This window comes from Periplaneta americana, chromosome 2 (genome assembly GCF_040183065.1).
Source record: "Periplaneta americana isolate PAMFEO1 chromosome 2, P.americana_PAMFEO1_priV1, whole genome shotgun sequence".
NCBI classification, from domain to species: domain Eukaryota; kingdom Metazoa; phylum Arthropoda; class Insecta; order Blattodea; family Blattidae; genus Periplaneta; species Periplaneta americana.
In genome coordinates this window covers 67309948-67329963 of record NC_091118.1, presented here as the reverse complement: position 1 = coordinate 67329963, position 20016 = coordinate 67309948, and the positions used below count along the sequence as shown (strand labels likewise).

General features: G+C 35.4%; 1 protein-coding gene across 3 annotated transcripts in view; it reads left to right on the top strand.

Annotated features, from left to right (window-relative positions):
- Cdc2rk (cyclin-dependent kinase 10) overlaps positions 1 to 17363 on the top strand; it is a 51543-nt gene extending 34180 nt beyond the window's left edge. For all 3 annotated transcript variants that reach the window (XM_069817919.1, XM_069817918.1, XM_069817920.1), the window contains 3 exons: positions 4141 to 4306; positions 8904 to 9055; positions 14160 to 17363. In XM_069817919.1, coding sequence (XP_069674020.1) covers positions 4141 to 4306; positions 8904 to 9055; positions 14160 to 14195 — 354 coding nt within the window. In that variant the 3' untranslated portion in view covers positions 14196 to 17363. The remainder of the gene's footprint in view (positions 1 to 4140; positions 4307 to 8903; positions 9056 to 14159) is intronic.
- The last annotated feature ends 2653 nt before the right edge of the window (positions 17364 to 20016 follow it).

Below are 20016 nucleotides of genomic sequence, written 5' to 3'. Positions count from 1 at the left end.
CTAAAACACACCCTAATCAAATTCTCAACACACAGATCAATTTCAGAACACACACACTATTTGACTCCACTTTTCAACACGCAAACACACCCCTACAACAGGCAGCGATGTCGAGATGATGCCGAGATCTAGTAGTCTCTGATGATGGTGTACATTATACACCGAAACAGCTGTAAGCCACATGTGCTTATGTAATTAACACTAGTAAGTTTGCCATTTAATCAATCATTTATATTTAAGTGTTAAAAGTAGTGTATGCAAGATTCAAGATGGATGCTTTCTTTTATTTGCTCAACTGGAATAAACTATGACCTCAAATTGTAATAACTGTTTCAAAATTTGTTCAGTTATATCAAAATATTTTCATTTTGGGGGGTGTTAGCCTAGTTATATTCAGTCCAGTTACAGCTTCAGTGCTGGATCCTCATTGTTTAAAATGTTCCATTTCTTTCCTATGCGCAACAAACCATGAGATGAGAGCTTGCTCATATACTTCTATTCCCTGTCTGAATGGATTCTCCCACTCATGCATAAACAATTTACTGAAGCTAGCTCTTGCCTGGAGAGGAATGGGAAGCTTCGAATTTCTACGAATTTCAGACTTTATAAATTTCCATTTATGAGGCAACTAGGCCAGGAGATAAGAGGGTAGGGTGGCCAGTTCTTTTCCCTCTCCTTTGCATACATCGCCAACTAGCTGCATATTACACTAGTCAGATTTCAGATACATGTGAGGGGTTCACAACCAGAGTGGACCAAGTCCATCTGGAATAGTTCTGAGATATTGAGTCTTAAGGGTACACTGATGTGAAATTTGAAATTTCTAAACTATTCGATGTAGATCTCTGAAATTTTGTACAGTTGTCCTACTGTATACAAATAGTCTGTGTACAAAGTTTCGTCTCATTTGATGTAGAAATGTATGAATTATTAATAATTTTGTAATTTTAAATTGTGTAAATTTAGCTTTTCAAAAATTGCTACTCCTCCCACAAATTCAAATATTTTGGCCTGAAATTTTGTCTAGATACTTGTCAGACTCTCGGAAATAAAACTTACTATACAATTTTTCCTTTTATTCTATTAAAAAATAAAATAAAATAATAGTTTATGCACTAAAGTGTAAAAACAGAAAAAAAAAATCAACTCGAGCATAAAGAAAAATTAATATTAAATAAAATATGAATGTTAGGTATAATCCTGATAGTAAGTTTTGTTAAGAACACATTCAGAAACCTCTACAAAAAAAATCATGCATGTAGTACAAAATTTGTAGGAAGAGTAGCATTTTTAGCAATGAAAAATTTGCAAAAACTGAAAGTGGAGAAAATTGACTTCAAAGTTTGGAATGATAATAATAAACAAGAACTCTATCTTTTTTATTTTCTAGGCATTTTGAGATATATAGGCGTTGCTTATTATACGCAGAACTTACTCTTATATACACTACCATGCAGTGCACACCTAACCTGCACTAGTAAATAAAGGTGACGACTGAAAAAAAAACATGTAAACTTATGAAAACAAATCACTGTAGACACTATTATAACACTAACAATAAATCTGTTAGAATCTTGCAAATATTTCTTGTATAACAAATCAAAAACCAAGCATGGAAAACACGTTGTTATGGCTACTAGCCACAAATGGAATTTTTCTTCAGACAAGAGTTGTGGTCTCCTTGGTAACTGAATATTTTTCAAAGGAAAGCATCCTTTGAAGTGACATCTGTTGGGTCCTATGAAGAAATATTTCGAGAAGTCGAGAAGCTACACTGTCTGAATTGGAAATCTAATGTGCACAAATGTTTGTGGAAATTGCAACACCAAGAAAGATACATGTGACTGAAATGAAATTGATACCTCAGATTAGGTACATAACAATATACAAATGATTAGAATTACAGAACTGTACCTGATCTGTGACCGTGAGATTTCAGTATGGTGTGCAGCTTCCATGCGCTGCAATCAGAGCTTCTAAGCGTTGTGGCATGGAATCAAAGAGAGACTGGATATGTTCCTGGGGAATCTCCCTTCACGCAGTTTGTATGCAAATCCACAAAGAGTCAAGGGTCGGTGCTGAAGGACCATGACGAACAAATTGCCAACCAACCATTTCCCAGACATGTTCGATGAGCGACATATCTGGCGAACGTGCAGGCCAGGGAAGAGGATACCCATCGTTCTTCAAAAGAAGGCTTGCACAATCCTCGCCACATGTTGCCGGTCATTGTCCTGCTGAAATGTGGCATGTGGAGTTGCCTGAAGGAGGGGCAGTACTTCGGGCTCTAAAAGCTCCCTAATGTAGTGATTGCTGTTCAGATTGCCCTGAATACGTAGAAGGTGAGATCGCATATTGTATCCAATGGCGCCCACACTATCACACTAGCGTTTCTCCGCTATGCTGCTCAACAATGCAGGCTCTCAGATTGTGTTCACCACGGTAGGGTCTAACATGTATGCAACCATCATTGTAGGACAAGTAGGACTAGCATGACTTGTCCGAAAACAATAAATTTTGCTACTCAGCACGCCCATTATAGTCTGAGACGTTGGTGGTTTCTGGACAATGGAAGCCATCGCAACGGCATGCGAGCCACTAGTCCATCCCTCAAAAGACGGCGACGAACAACGGCAGATAGATCAACATCCGATGCAGTACTCCAACGTCTACTCAACATTGTGGGTGAAGCTGTACGGTCCGTCACGGCCAAGAGGATAAGATGGCGGTCATCCCGTGCTGTGGTCACATTACGTGGTCCAGCGCCTGCTCGTCTCTGTGTACAACCCTCTTCTATCCACTGGTTCCACACACTCATCACTGTCATAGCAGCATGCCCTGTACGAGCCGAAATATCACGGTATGACAAACCTGCTTACTGGAGAACAATCATTCCCCACGAACTCATTCACGTGCTGATATAGCGACCTTCCTCGTCGACGAGGCATACCTACACTAGATTCACGTTTCCACTTCCTTTGGAAGCTCTGCACTGACTGAGCAAAGCATAACATTGACCTTGCTGGTGAAACAAGAGACATCACTGTTGAGCCTATGTGTACGCCATTTCCCTGGAAATGTAATCAATTATTGATGGTACAATGTTCTACACATCTCCCGAGATTGGAGTCGTTTGGGCCATTCTTTCTGTGTGTTGTCTTTTCACAAACAGTAGTGCAATAAATAATATATGAAATACAGCGTAATTTCCACAATCGTCGCAGAATTCAGAGTTGAGGGCGTGGACGGGGGATTTACATTACCAGTCAGAGCGCGCAACCTTTTCGAAATGTGGCCCTAAACAGGTGATAGACCGATCGTATGGCCATGAAAATTGGCAGAGGACATCTCTACACCATGAACAATTTTTTAAAGATAAAAACAAAAAATCAATATTTTTGACCAAAAATGACAAAATTTCACATCAGTGTATCCTTAAAGTTCCTGGCTTACGCTTAGCAACCTTCACCTTCCATAGGAAATGCTGTCCTCTGTGGAGTAACAAATAAGTTATGGACTTTGTTTGTTATGGCAATGAATAAATCTAAGTTTTCTTCATCCGAGATTATATTAATCCACAAACTGATAACTAGCGGACTTGGTCCACTCTGGTTGTGAGCCCCTCATAAAACTGTGGGGTTTAATTTCATAAAAATAAAATAACTCTGTAAACTTAATTAAATACAACTGTTGTCATATTGGCTCAAGGAAGGGAGGGAACTAAAGCCTCTCTCTGGTGATGAAGTATCGAATTTTGTTAGGTTTGACCAACAAGGAAATTTATGTGGATATTGTGGATACATGGGGGGATCATTATCTAGTATGTCATAAAAAGTTGGATTGTGGAATTTAGGAGAGAAATAACAGAGATGAAAAATGAATACTGTGTTGGAAGACTTGTTTCTGTAACTCCAGAAAATATTCATGCCATTATGTTGGAGTATCAACGAATTGCACTCCATTTTCTTCATATAATTCATTACCTCTTCATTTTAATTCCTCCATTGCTCCATTATCTCCATAAAATTAGTTTACCTCTGTCTTTTGCTTTCAACCACTGCACTGTTTTCATCATAACATCATCTCTTATTCTTTGATTAAGCATTTGAGGATGTTGATGTGCATGTTCTTGTTATGCAGAGCTTCACACTAAAGCAGCAACCGTACAATAACTTGAAGCAGAGGTTCCCCTGGCTGTCAGCAGCTGGCCTCCGCCTGCTCAACTTTCTGTTCATGTATGATCCCAAGAAGAGGGCCACAGCCGAGGAATGTCTGCAGAGCTCCTATTTCAAGGAGGCACCCTTACGTGAGTATCTATTATGCTGATATAGTGAGTGTACTGTGCAGTGATCAGAACCTCAGTGTTGTTACTACTTCTGCTGCTGTCACTGCTGCCACAACAGTCTGATCACTATATTTTTAATCCTGTTGTCAATAAATTCACCTGCATCTATTCCCTTATCATTAGTAGAATGATTTATACGAACAACTTGCGAACACAGCACATGAAAGTATAGTTCCATAATATAATTCTGTTTTCGTTCAAATATATACCCATTTCCATGTCTATTTTCACAGACTATTACACTTTTACTACGTCATACTACTTTTGACCAATAAAACGGTATGAAAGGACATCTTTCAATCGATCATGGCTGCTTATCACATAATTTTATCGCAACCCTGAGCCATAAGCTTGAAATGGTGGAACCAAAAAGGTGTACTAGTATGGCCATCAAATTACCCATAGTTCATTTCTTTTTTCGGTGTGTTTATCAGCTGTTTTGTTCATATTGTTACGATTACAAACTGTTTCATGTTGTTGTGAATATTTCAAAAGTGTAGTCAAGTTGAGCAAGTGTTATTTTTTTTAAATAAGCTAATATTCTGCTTGGCTCAACTGTAGAATATGTCTGTTGATATGTCCCCCTATGCTTTAACATATGAAGGAGTGCCAACATCCTTCTTGATAAAAGAAAGAATATGGAAATGAAATATTCAGTCCATGCCACAACCATAACACTTTTAATAAATATACAGTGAAATTTACATTGATACAATAATCTGATAGTACTCCTGTTACCTCCACATCCATTCTAAACCGTTTAGCAATTGAATATTTGGCGATTGGCGGTATTTCACGGAGGATTATGGTGCATAGAAGGTGTATTTTGACGTCATATCCTTCGCACCGATATCAAGCATATTTGCTTGGGGTGCTCCCTCCTTTCTTTTTATCCTCTCAGTTTTATCGCTTCCCTATCATTTGTTTGTTTTTACCACTACTCTAGCATTTGTTTCTTTGCCAACATTTCAAACTGTAAATTCTTTACTGTACTGAAAATGGCAGCTCCATTCAAACATTTTGGTGAAGGTAACATTAGTGAAATAGAATTTTAGTAAGTCAATATTCATTTTATTGTATTAGAGTACTTTATTTCTTCAAATCTTTATATACTTTCTCCTCTTTTTATCACCTTCCTACCATTTGTTTCTTTGTTTGCCACCATTTGAAACTGCAAATTTTTTACAGTACTATAAAACATGCTTTGCGATCGTAATTTGTTTCCCGCATAGATAGTCGACTGAAAATAGCTTTGTTTAAACGTTTTGGTGAAGGTAACATTAGTGAAATAGAATTTCAGTAAGTCAATTAATATTTTATTGTATTAGAGTATTTATTTCTTCTAATCGTGTAATAGTCAATTAAATCCCACTCAAGTTTTGATTTTCTCTAGATAAATCAAAACCTCTAGTGAGATTACTGTTGATAAATACATTTCACTTCAAAACATATACTTATTTACTCTAAGCCCCACCCATATTTTAAGGTTTATTTTCAGAAGAAAAAAAAATTGAGATACTGTACTCTTGAACTAGGTGTTTAAAAATGTACATACCACACAATGGTGAATACTGTAATTGTTTACCAATACTTTGACAATCCTCCCATACATACTCTTGTATCTGCATCAGGTAATTACACAGTTTGTGTCAATATCGAGATGCATGCTTTAACCCTAAAAAAGAGTAACAGGTTCACTGCTGTTAGAGTTAGGAAGTCAAAAGTCGGGACACTTAAAACTCGAAGTATCCCATTTTAAGAATGAAGTACACTACAAATTAAAATAAACTACAAATAAACTACTACTACTACATTCAAAATTTCTGAAGTATTAAATCAATTATGTTTACCTTAGTACGAACATGATGCTTTGTACAAATCAATGGGGCTGAAGTCGGTACTTATAGATGTACTTCTTATCTGATGCAGCGGCCTTTAGAAGTTGCATCTCATATACGCCATATTGATGGAATTCGGAACAACTCATATTATAGTTTATTTTAACAAGAAGTTGACTTTCCACGGATTTCATCTGGTTTGTTTCTCTCATCCGTCCATAAGTTTTTCGTTAAGGAAAATACTTGTTCTACATGTGCGTTACTGACAGGAACAGACAACACAAATTTAACTATTTTCGGTAAATTAGGAGTTGCAGTTCTGTTAAAGAAATGAACTAATTTTTGGTCAGTTGGGAAATCTAAGAGTTTCAATAACATTTCTTAGAACTACAAACTCATTGTATAATTCATCACTGTTTACTTCTATACTGTGGTCCTTTACAATATGTTGTTGTTGTTGTTTTCTAATGCCAGGCATTTGACAATAAAGTCATTTGACCTCTTGCACTCCAATATACAATATCTGTGAGGCTATCAAAGGTCACTACATCTTTCAAATTCAAGACAGCGAAATTCTTAAAAGGGAAGTTCTCGAAACAATCAATTTATTTAAGTAGTGAAGTTTCCTCTGATAAACATTAGCAACATCCCTTCTAAATATTTCCTAGCCCGATTTGCTTAATTTCTTCAAATTTTGATTAACTTGAAACCCATAAAACTCGTCTTTTAATCTAGATTCAAGATTTTATTTAGAGATTCTAAAATGCCATAAGGGTCATTCCACGAGAAGTGGAACATTTCGTCAAAGTTTTAAAACTATGGGACAAGGTGGGATTTGTATTTTAACCATTGCCTACACTGTGTACGTCCTATTTACAAGGATATTTTGGTAGGAGACTATTTTCCTTATGAAACTAAGTTCAAGTTATCATCAATTATTGCAGCTTGATTTTTCATGCATATTTCAATGATTTTAAAGTCAGTTTTCTTATCTTATATCATGATATAAGTAAATTCTTTTAAGATTTGGTAACTCCAAAGCCCTGAGTTATACAATATAATCGGTAATTTTATACTAAGACAAGTATTAGCCTATATACTTTTTAACATGCTAGAAATTGTATGATTTTTTCTTTGCATTTCATTTTACATCATATTAATTATAGATTGTAATGTCTTTTCTTGCATAAATTGTAATTCAAAATAATATTTCTACTAAGTAATTCTGACCAAGTAATGTGAGTGACAAATCTAGCAGATTTTTTCATAATTTAAATATATTCTAAAGGAATTATATTCTCACCCAGTGATCACCATTATATTGTGATGTCCAACAGAAAAAAACATATCTTTCCAGTTTTTAGATGAGCAGAGTTTTCCATTATTGTGTATGCATACACAGTATCCATGTCCTTGTCTTGTAATGTGAGTGACAGTACATTAAAAATTGTTTTCTTTATTAATAAATTATGATTTCTCAAATAAGTGTACATCTGTTTTCAGCCTTTCTATTGGGTAATGAAAATATGCAATTAAAACAGAAAGTTTATAATTAAGAATGGGTGGTGAGAGTTGTTACATAGTAATATGAGTTACGGTGGAATTACCCATAAAGATCTGTAGGTTGAACTGTTTTATTTTCGAGCTGTAAAATTGTTGTAACAAAATTCATATAGTTATGCATGAAATACATAATATAAAAAAAGGGGGAACTGACCTTTCAACTTATTCGTTCACTTCTCTTATGAAAGTCTATATTAAAGAATTTGTTTCTTTTTCTCCTTCAGAGAGAAAATAGGATCGTATAGCTTTCCAATTTTTAAGCAAACACTCTAGAGCTGGCAACACAGACAACCACCAAACTGGAATATGTCTTAAAATTGTTGAATATTCTTGTTCAACAAACTGAAAAAAGTTTTCGAGTTCATTAGTTTTCTTACAGGAAGATGAAAACTCATAAACTTTTAGCACTAGGCACTCGACAAGGGACTTTTTTAAGCAAGAGGGAAGATGACATTTCATCCCTTTTAGCACGTGGATAGTAGAATATATTTTTCTGCAGGTTTATGTGAATTGCATGTCCCAGTTGAGATTATTATCCATGTGAATGCCACATCTACCCCTATAATAATTAAAAATTACAGTTTTTTTACACTTGCTAGTTAACTGCTATACATACTAAGCTACGAGTGTAAACCTGCTAATCGCCAAAAAGAAAATTTTACAAGGGAAGCAAAAAACTAAGATTAAATTAACTCTGAAACTTTAGGACCAAATCCAAAGTACAGGTGGAATTTGTATCTTTACTTTAGATTTGGTCCTAAAGTTTCAAAGTTAATTTAAACTCAGTTTTTTGCTTCCATTGTAAAATTTTCTTTTTTGGCGGTTAGCAGGTTTACACTCTAACCCGACGATATGTCATAATAATGATTGCTAATTCGATAGAATTGTTTTGATACAATGCCTAAAACTTTAAGAATTGTCCAAAGAAAGTTAACATCCAAAAGAAGTTCAAGTCTGCTCTTAATAATTTTCAATGGTTTGTAGTGGGTAACAGTATTGGCTACTTGTCAGTCATAAATGAAAGGGTGCAAGATTTGTCAGGTCATTCAAAGGGAGTGAGGTGTTTGATGAAAAAGTTGAGAATCACTGAGCTATAAGAGCGAAAACTGTAATTAGGTAATGTATATAGTTTAACAGTATTGAACACCTCTGTGCAGCTTGTGATCCGAAACTGATGCCAACATTCCCCCAGCACCGGAATCTGAAGGCATCCAAAACAAACTCACAGACCAGTGCTGGAACTTCCAACCAGGACAACGCCAACAATTCTGGAGAGCACTCCCTGCACCTGCCTGCCATATCGGATCTGGTAATAATCATAAGCTATGTATATTATTTGGTGGTAAATAATTGTTCCCATCAAAAATATGAAAATAAGTATGCTTTGATTTGTTATATTGTTTATTTTTAGTAAAATAACATGTACAAAAATACAGTCTTAATTCTTCTCTGAAGGAGTAAAAACTCATGCTCAAGGATTATCTAAACACATACTTAACACAAAGATAATTATTTGACACAAAGTGGGTCAAGGAAAAAAAATTATAGGAATAAATTAACTTTAAAAATACGATTTCAATTTTAACAATTTAACTCATACAAATACATATACATATTAATATATATTCTTTAAAAATTAAGTTCCTATCGCTATTTTTTAAATTTCTGTTACTAAAATTTTCTAAATTTGCGTATTTTTCAGTTATTTTATTATATAACCTTGGACCAAAGTAGGTACCATGGCTAAGAGCTGTGCTTATGAAACACTTCGGTTCCTCTAGTCCAGGCCTGCACAAACAGTGCTCAACGAGCGCGCGCACTCCATCGGAGTGGGAGAGCGTTGTTTACCGCTCGCCGAAACAGAGAGGAAGATACGTAAGAATGACATAGATTTGCTATAGGTAGAGGAGAGGGAAATGACCACTCAGTTATCTAGTGGAGTGCAGTGTGTGAGCCTATTCTCAGTAACTGTTTCACGTTGCTTATCTACTGCTACAGTTCAGTATGGAGGAATCTAAAAGACGGAACATAACATTTAACGATTTACAGCTCGAACTTATTGATCTTCAGTGTGACCTAAGGGCTAAAGATCGTTTGAATAATACTACTAGCCTGGTTGAGTTTTACAAGACTAAACATTAGCAATAATATCCACGACTACACAGGCTGGCTGTGAAAATGATTGCTATGTTTGGCTCAACATTTATATTTGTGAGAAATTGTTTTCTATAATCAACTTTAATAAAGGCAGACATCGAACATCTGTAACTGATGTTTCATTGCGATCATTAGGCTACTGTTCCTTTCAGCTGCCAACAGTGCAAAACCTCATTCTCATATACTGAAAAATAAAAATATAACAAAATGATATTGCACATTTAAGTAGCTATAGAATTTCTGTTATTTCTGTAAAATAAATATTTCTTTATTAATTAATAATAGTGCAAGATAGTTCTGTAAACACTGAACGGAAATTCATTTCATGAATACCTTGTGTACATTTTGTACGAGATCACCCCTTCTTCCAGTCCACCCTTATACAGAGCGCAGCTAATACCTGCATTCCGCTCATGAGCTGTGAGCCGGCTCGGAGAGCGCAAATCTTGTGCAGGCCTGCTCTAGTCGTATAAAATCGGATCTTTGATGTTCCATATTTATGATGATAGAATTTGAATTTGCGATTTTTATGTATGAAGTTTAATGAGGCAATATAATAAATTAGTTTAATTTTCAAAAGATTAAAATCAGTGAACAAAAGCTCGAATGAGTAATCAATTGGTTTATTAAGGCATTTCATAATTATTCTTTTCTGTTTTTAATAAAATTTCACAACACTTGAGTAATTTTAATTCTAAAACTCGTCCAATTAGAAAAATGAATTTGATTCCTTGCTAGTCCACTTTGAGTAAGTTTTACTATATTATTATTATTATTATTATTATTATTATTATTATTATTATTACTACTGCCCCCCCCACCCTGGCTCTGTCGGTTTCTTGAGCAGGCTTACTATGCCAAACCTGAGAAACTTCCTCGTAATGTGGCATGTCCAGTGCTGTAGTAGGGCCAGTATGTCACACCATCTAAAATAAAAACTCGCTGTTACCATACCAGAAAAAAACATAGACTCGAAAATATATTAATTATGTTTAAATAATCTTTAATAGACTTTTAAATGGAGGATGTTAGCTATTTAAAAACATTTTGATTTTGTTATATGGCATGAAAGTATAGTCGCGTCACTGTTATTTCCAGCATGACACCTCTTCTTTTCTTACGCCTTTAGGAAGTGAAGGCTCTATAAAGTGTAGGTAGATAGTATCATTCGCCATTTTCGTTCTTTCGTTGCCGAGCTACCAGACAAGGAATCTATTTGCCGCATCGTTAAACATTATCTTGTCGTAGCTCCTATGATAATAAATCAAACACACTGTAATTGAGTGGCAAATAATGTCCTCGTGTGCTTTCTGCGAATGCCAACGAAAGAACAAAAATGGCGGGCGATTATATTAAGTATTTATCGAGTCTTAGGAAATGCATAACGTCATCAGCAGCAAATGGCAAGACACACGTGTTTAAATGTAGCTGATCTGCAATGTGATCGGCTGCCAGAAATAAGAGCAATGGAACTATAGTGGCTGGCATCTCATCCTTTGTTTAAATGCTTGTCCATTCGTTGCTTTATCGAAGACCTTGCCCTGGCACTTCAGGAATAGTTGTGATTTGTTAGTTTCAAGCTTGCATACCGCCGTCTTATTTCTATAAGTAATTAACACTAACTTTATGGCATGGCACCTCAAGAAATCTGCTACACTGATTCGCTAATTTCAAAACTTGTGTAGATGCTTTCGCATAACATTAATTTTATGATGTGGCACCTCAAGAATTCTGCTACACTGATTCACTAATTTTAAAATTCGCTCAATGTAATGCTATCAGTTTGCTAGAGAAGGGAAATACTGTTACTTTTCGTGCTTTCATGAATCTTGAGTCCAGGTACATATTATAGATTCTATTCCAATTTTAACTAAAGAATGTGAATGAGCATTACTGTAATGAACGATATCTGCACTAACAAAAGGAATATTCTTTCTAAAAATTGTTGGGCCACCGGTGTCAGCATTTAATTTTTTGCCTTATATGCAATTGTGGCTGCGATCTGGAAAGAGGTCTGCTGAGGTGACTGCATGACGAAGAAGTAACCTTGGAAAAGAAGTGCATGACGAGTCCATACAGAGTCTAGTCTGGCAAAGGAGATTTCAACAGTACCCTCTAAAATTTGTTTCCAACTACAGCACTGGGCATGTCTGGAATTTGATTGCTTTTGCACTTTGAATTAAACATTTGTTGTTAAAGATAATTTTGACAGTTGTGTTTAAGTGACTTTGGTATTACTCGTGTAGCATAAAATGATTGGAACCTTTCTAATTTCTTTTTACTTTCAAATCTCAGTTTTTTGTCGATGCTTGAGGCCCATAATACACTTGAAGAGTTTTCGCTAGCGAGAAATGTGTTGCGAGAAAGAGGCGAAGAGCCTCCTCCACACACTTGGCGAGTTCTCGCTATCACAGATCACACCTCGCTATGATCATCTATGCACTGCCTTCATGCAGAAAGCATTTTTTGATTATAGTAATCACTCGTTGGGGGAAATATTATAGGTTATGTATTTACGTATATTGTCGTACTTAAATATATAACCTGTAAGTATATTGTCGTACTTTACAAATTACGTACGAACGCTATGTTGAATCTGAGTATTCAGGTGATGAGGAAATGGAGTTACATGAACATATTTTGTTAATGAAAAGAAAAAGTAGGCCTAAAATTAAAGCCAGAAATATCTGAAAATCACATTGTATCTTACGAAAATAAGGGCGAGTTTTGGACACTGGTTTCGATTTGAATGATGATACGTTTAGGCGTTATTTCATTTTATATAGATCTCAGTTTTTTGCCATTCATAATATGATAGAGGATTCTTTGCTATGTTGTGATTAAAATTATGTAAACTGTTAAGACATACAGATACATTATTTCAAATGTTTAATTAATACTATTAAATCTCATCAAAATAAAATATAGCCGTGTTTATTTTCAAATAATCTAATATTTGTCTCCTGATTTCTTCTTTAAGTTTCGTGTTTTTATAGTTTTCATCCCGTGTATCATATAAGTAGGCCTACAGGTGACATCATATAAGTTCAATAAGTTTCTGACTGCAATATTATCAACCATCTTTCCTCATTTTCAAATAAAAACAATACAATTCATCGCCACCTGTGATATCTTTTTCTACATTCAATCATCATAAAGAGTATAAATGTCAAACATCTTTGATAAATGTGTCAAGAAAATTCGCTGAGCTACCGATTCCAGAGAGAAACTTGTGCGAGGGTTTTGCCTCGAATAAGAATCTCTTCCAGTGTGTGGACGTTCATTTGAATCCATGTTATCAATTTTTAATTTTCTCGCAACACATTTCTCGCTGGCGAAAACTGTGCAAGTGTGTTATGGGCCTTATATTTCATTACTTTACTATCTTCTGTAATTTATAAGTTAGCTGTAGAATGAACAGAACTTATAAGGTTGGAAAGGAACTTATTCCATTTCTTCATACCAATGATGATAGATCAAGTGATAACATAGAAAATTGTTCTTACGTGCTTCCAGTTAGTGAACTGATGGCATGATGTTTCCATTCTAGTGATTACTTCCATAAATTATTGTTATTTAAAATGTTTTGTAAATTATAGTTAATCATCCTTTGTGTGTTCGCTAATTATATTGCACATTCCATTATTATGTGTTGTAATGTTTCCTTGTGTTGTTGACATACTGGTACCTAGTTTACAAAATAGAAGATGTGAAGTTCTTGGACGAGTAGAGAGAGATTTGGGTGATGATGTGGCCAGTTTTTGCTCTTGCTCTTTAGTATTCTGTAGTATATTGAGACATTTGCATTATGTGAACGTGTGAGGGAGTATAGTCAAGGCAAAAAAGGAATGACAAACAATTTTATAAGATGTAATAACTATAGTGCATCTTTATTAACTGTAAATGTGTAAATTATGAATGTAATCAGAGTTAAAGAAAGGCAATGTTATAAAGAAGCTTTGTTATTTTAACAAGCATTTTATTAATACAGTAATAAGTTTGGTTACATTTGTAATTATGTGACAGGCTGTAGTACAAACAGAACCTAAAATCTTTTAACTTAATTAAATGCCAAGTATAAAGACATTTCACGCAATCCAATGGATTTCATAAATTCCCTGTCACTTCTTCACATTTAGTTTAATTTTAAGTTTTTTTAGGTTACTTGGGTATTTTTAGTTCAAAATTGCATGTTTGGCTGATTTTAATGTCATAAAAATTCCAGCCCTGTTGATCATCTTAATTTATTCTTTCAGCTTGGATCCCTTGTCAAGAAACGCAGATTGGAGTAAGGATGAAGAATGAACAAGTTTAGTGGTATGCTTGTATTTTACAGTTCAATAAAGAGGACACATTTTATTAAAACAATAAAGAACCATAATTTATAAACATTATGATTAGTGTTTGTTTTATTATATAATCACAGGCTGTGGTGTACACAGTGTCTAAAACGCGCATTTTTGGATTTAGATCCTGTGTAATGTTCTAAAAAGTTTGACTTGATTATGACATGCTTACTGACAGGTGTTATGAAGACGACATAGGACCTATATGCTTTGATTTATTTTATACAGGGTGTTAAAAAAAAGTATCCCATATTTCAGGCACTGCTAGTATGCATCAAAACAAGAAAATAATGTATAACAAACATGGGTCTTACAAGACATACATCCTGACATGTGAACAGTTGTTCATAGGTGGTGCTCAATGTGACGTCCATTCATGGCAATGCGTTCCTCTGCCCTTCGGCATAAGGAATCACGCACTCTTTGAAATGTACCTGGTGTTTCTTGTATGTGCTGACCAGGGGCGTATTTTGCGGGCTACCGGGGCTACCGGCGGTAGCCCAAGGAAATTACAAAAGAAAAAGTTTATAATATAACATAATGTAATAATTTTGTATTATTAGTTTTACCATAGTAATTAAAATTAAAGTAATTGTTAGATATATTTTGTGTAATAATAGGGTCAGCGGTAGCCCAAACCCTTTAACCAGTATACTCCCCTGGTGCTGACATTTATTGAAGACGCAATCTTATAATGTCTGCACATTGTTGATTGGAGTGGCGTAGACGAATTCCTTCATGTGTCCCCATAACCAAAAGTCTAGGGGATTTAGGGGGAATGAGCAGGCCAAGGTGTGGGGCTTCCCCTATCAATCCAGAGGTCCTGAAATGTCAGCCTCAGGTGTTATTTCACGCACATTGTGGAGAAAATGTGCTGGTGCGCCATCGTACATGAACCACATGTGTTTAGTCTTTGCTGACATGGCACATACTCCAGCAAGGGAGGCAATACGTTGATAAGGAAGTCCTGATACGAGCCCCAGTTAATCTCTGTGGTAGCACGTATGGCCCTATTAATCTATTGTAAAGAACACCTGCCCATACGTTGCTTGAGAATCAGTGTTGATGCCTTGTTTCTTAACTGAATGGCGATTTCCATCAGCTTACACATGCTGATTACGAAAATTCACAACACCATCTCTGCTGAACCCCGCTCATATCCACAACCAGACTTTTGTTTTCAGTATTCCTTGCGACATATCAGTATTCCATGCCAGGGGTGTCAACTGTATTGTAGGGGAGAGGAATGCATTGCCATAAATGGACGAATGGACTTGACAGGAATGGTTGGCATTTCTCGAGCTTTTCAACTGACACACAAATGTCAACTGTTTGTGAATCCTAGAGACCATTTACTGCTCCTTGACTGTAATAGTGTAAACATAAAGTCATACTTCACGTTTTTATTTCTTTGAACTTACGGATGTTTTGACCCGTTAAAATATGTCTCCTGAGGATTTAATATATGCATATTTCCCTACAGCAGCAAATGTGGTGCTCACTTCAGAGTTCCATCTCTTCGTCTACATCCTGCTGCTACTCAAACAACTTCCAAGTAACATCCTTTTGCAAAATAAAGTCTACTTTGTTTCTTTTAGTTAAAAAATACTTCACTTACATTGTTTATGTGTGTGAAAATTGAGTATATTACTAAATGAAGAAATTGTTACAAAAGCGAGAAATATTTTTTCATTGTATGTTTTATGCCTTTCGAAACAATTCTGTTCCTTTATCTGTAGTCATTTTATGTGTGTAGGATCTTGGATATACAGTAAAACCTCGATAAGACGCTGTTCAAGGGACCACATGTAAACTGCATATTAACCGGGACCGCATATTAGGCGAGTATACTAATTTTGACTTATATACAGTATCTATTAGCATTTTTCTTTATTGAAATACATGAGTCATGAAAGGTAATGCAGTATTACTCCATTATGTAATTACTATACTGTATGTCAAAGACATTTACAATACTTTATGTACTGTACTTAATTCTTTCGAAAAAAAGTCATATACAGGTGTTTGCCGTGTGTGTGTTCTCATGTTTATAACATTTCACTTTCCTACACTTACATCCTTCCGACGTCGCAGCTGCAGTGATTGAGTCACGATATCTTATTATCGTCCTTAATGTCGATGATGGGATTCCTAATGAATCAGAGAGTTGTTTCTGATTAAGAGTACTGTTTTCATTGTACTTTCGTAAGATTTACAAGTTTTCCGACATAGAAAATGCTTTTCGTTTAACACTCATTGTAACCATACTCACAGACACTTAAGGACAACAAACTGACCAGCAAACATTTACAGAATTTTATTACAGCCGAGTAAGGAATGCTGCTTGAGACAGAGAGTTAGCAAGAAGATGGGGTATTGTAACTGTATGTAGGCTTTAAGTGCGCAGGTAAAGAGTCAAAAGAGAGTGTAACAAGAGGGTGGGGTATTGTACAGTATGAAGGTTTAAATGCACAGGTAGAAGGTCGAATACTTTTCAGATTAATAGCACCAGTGAGTTCAATGGCCAAAATGTTTCATTGCTGAAAAATACATGGAAAATATTCCACAAAAACAGCGTATTATGCGGGACTAGAGCACAACAAACGGGGTATTTTATAAAGGCATTATATATGAAATGTGCAGGGACCGGACAAAAAAAAGCATATTACATGGGATAGCGTAATAAGCGGGCGCGTCTTATCGAGGTTTTACTGTATCAGTAGGCCATTGGCTATTGTTGACTTTCTGTCTCTATTGTTGTGTGGCACGCGCGCATGGATTTTATATTCAAAAGAACAAACATCAGCCTACATAATATACAGATGGCCACAAGGAGCCTTAATTCTAGAAGACAGTGTCTACTGGAAATTTAAGCATAGTTGATTTAACAATAATGTGAATAAAATAGTTTAGAAGTGTCACAACTTATCAGAAGAATTTAGGCATAGTAATGATTATGTAAAATATATGAGTGCTTAATTTAATAATAGTGAAAACATTTGTTCTGATACTTTGTGAGGGATCCTGAGTAAGATTTTCACTTTGTTCAATGTGATGTGAAACTTCTGATTTTTGTACCATGTGCGGAAATCATAATTTCTTTAAAATATTGTGTACCAGCCTTTTCTCTTTTCTTGCTTTCCTTTCCAGACACAGAGACAAAGACGGCCAGATTTTCCTTTTGTCTCTTACAGAGGAGGGACCCAAAAGCTTACACTGCAGCCTGAAGTTTATTGTGCTTACCACTCCTGTTCTATGAATGATATTTGTTGCTAACGGTTGCGTTCTTATATACAGCATGTTGCACTATGTACCAGTGGCGTGCAGTACAGTTTTATGTGAGGGAAGCAATAATGCAAATTTTTATATGCATAGTACATATGGGTGAACCCAGAAATGCATATAGAGTGTTACTTGGAAGGCCGGAGGGAAAAAGACTTTTGGGGAGGCCGAGACATAGATGGGAAGATAATATAAATATGGATTTGAGGGAAGTGGGATATGATAGAGACTGGATTAATCTTGCTCAGGACAGGGACCAATGGCTGACTTACATGAGGGCGACATTGAACCTCCAGGTTCCTTAAAAGCCATTTGCAAGTTGCAAGTACAAAACTGATAGCAGCCAACTCCCCTAAATATATTTGAAGACCAAAGCAATTCTGCTTTCTTTAGCAACAAAATCTTCGATGACCTGTGCATAGAAGTCCTTGTTACTGTGAATGGTTTCCAGTAATTTCTTCTCTATAAAATATGAATAACGAATCCGCCTCAATTAGGACAGGTGCGCAGAGAAAGAATTTTGTGACATTTTAAAATTAGAGAATTCATAGTTATCACTAGAGCCGGATATTTAGGCATTTATTTTGGTTAAAATAGGCAGGTATATAGGCACTAAAAATAGGCATTTATTATTCATGGAAACAGACAAAAATAGACAAATACTTAATGAATTATCCTATATGGTACTCACTTTCCTTGGTTACATGTCACAACAAGATGCATTTTTAAGTTGTCAATTGTCATAGTGCACTGCCTGTCAGAGAGAACGTTTTTCATGGTGGAAAAAGATCTGTCTACTTCTACTGAAGTGATTGAAGCAAACTTAAAACAATTCATTTCTTTCAGAAATTGGGAAAAACCGACTGTATATTGTCTCAAAAAGAGGGTTGTGAGAAAGGATTGGAGACTTCAAAGTATGCGTGACTTGTGCATGCAAGCTACAACAGTAACGGGACCTGGAGACTTGCTTATATAAATATTTAAAGAAAATAATCTGCCCTCAATGAGGGTGACCATAAAGATCCAGAATAAAAGCACTACAGAATAATTTAGAAAGACAGGAATTGTTTAGTAAAAAATTCAGAGAAATGCAAACCCAACACAATCAACAATGGCCAAAATATAAATGGTAATGTAATATGTGGATTGAATCCTTGAGAATATTCAACAACATTTTTTGAATTCCCTCATCCCCTTTCTTTCGCTGGTAAACCCGAAGTGACCTGAGCACTGAGGCTTATACTGTTCAAACATCTTTGTTAAGTGACATAACAGATGGAATCGGTAGGGGAGAAAAGTTTGCAACTTCTTGGAAACATATGTATTGCTGGAGAATAAGATTCTCAGCAAATATTTGTGTGAGGTGAATATATATTTTAAATTTGTACAACAGTTCTTTTTTGTTTATATATATATAATTTATGTGTGGTTTATTTTAAATGCATTAAAAATATAGAAAATAAACAATAACGACGTAAAAAGGCTTAAAAAAAAGGCATTTAACCTTAAAATAGGTAACAGGATCTAAAATAGGCAAAATAAAAATTGTGCCTATCATCCCCAAATGTGTGGAAACGTGTTTATCTCTAGTAGGTCTGTCATACATACACTCAGTTTAAAAAAGGCATTTTGCCTAACATCCGGGCTCTAGTTATCACGATTAAAATATAATTTTTGCAGTAAATTTCTTCTTTCTCGCTTTATGAACAGGGAAAGCAATGCTTCCCTTGCCTTCCATGCACAACACGCCACTGCTATGGTAATGATGGTGTTATGTGAAGAAATGAGTCTGAGGTCCAACACTGTTAGTTACCCAGCAATTCTGTTTCAGTTGACAGAGAAAACCTGAAAAAAATTCCAACCAGAATTTTAACCTCGTCCTACATATTTCATAGTCAGATATGCTATTCATTACTCCACAGTGATGGACCGGGCCGGATTTACTTTATAGCTATTCCTAGGTCTCACCCCAGAGGCAGAAATTTTGTGTTGATTTCTGATAAGTGCATTAGTGTTTACAATACAATGACAATGTTACTGAGCTAAGAATCTGTGACATCTTCTTCACTTGCCTTCTGGTGCTAGAAATGTAACAAATCCAATTTCTACTGACTGACCCGTGTGATTACTCAGTCGAAGAGAGTTCAGGAAAAGACATTAGTCACAAATTGGTTTTGTTGCAACGGCTATAAATAGAATTTTTAGTCCAAATTGTAGTTAAAAGGAAGAATGTTTTAAAAGTGTATTATTATAAAATACTTCCCCTAAAATAGTAGTTGCCCTGAAGGACAAAGTATACCAAATATACAAGTATTAGTAAATACATACAATTTTATGAAAATGTTTTCGTGAGAAATATTATTATTAATTTACTTTATATATGTGATTTCTCAGAAGAGAGATTGAATATTTTAGAGCTATCAGAGAAACAGTCTTGGCCGAAGAGGGTTCAAGATTGAACTCTTTGCAGAAATTAATAACTTTT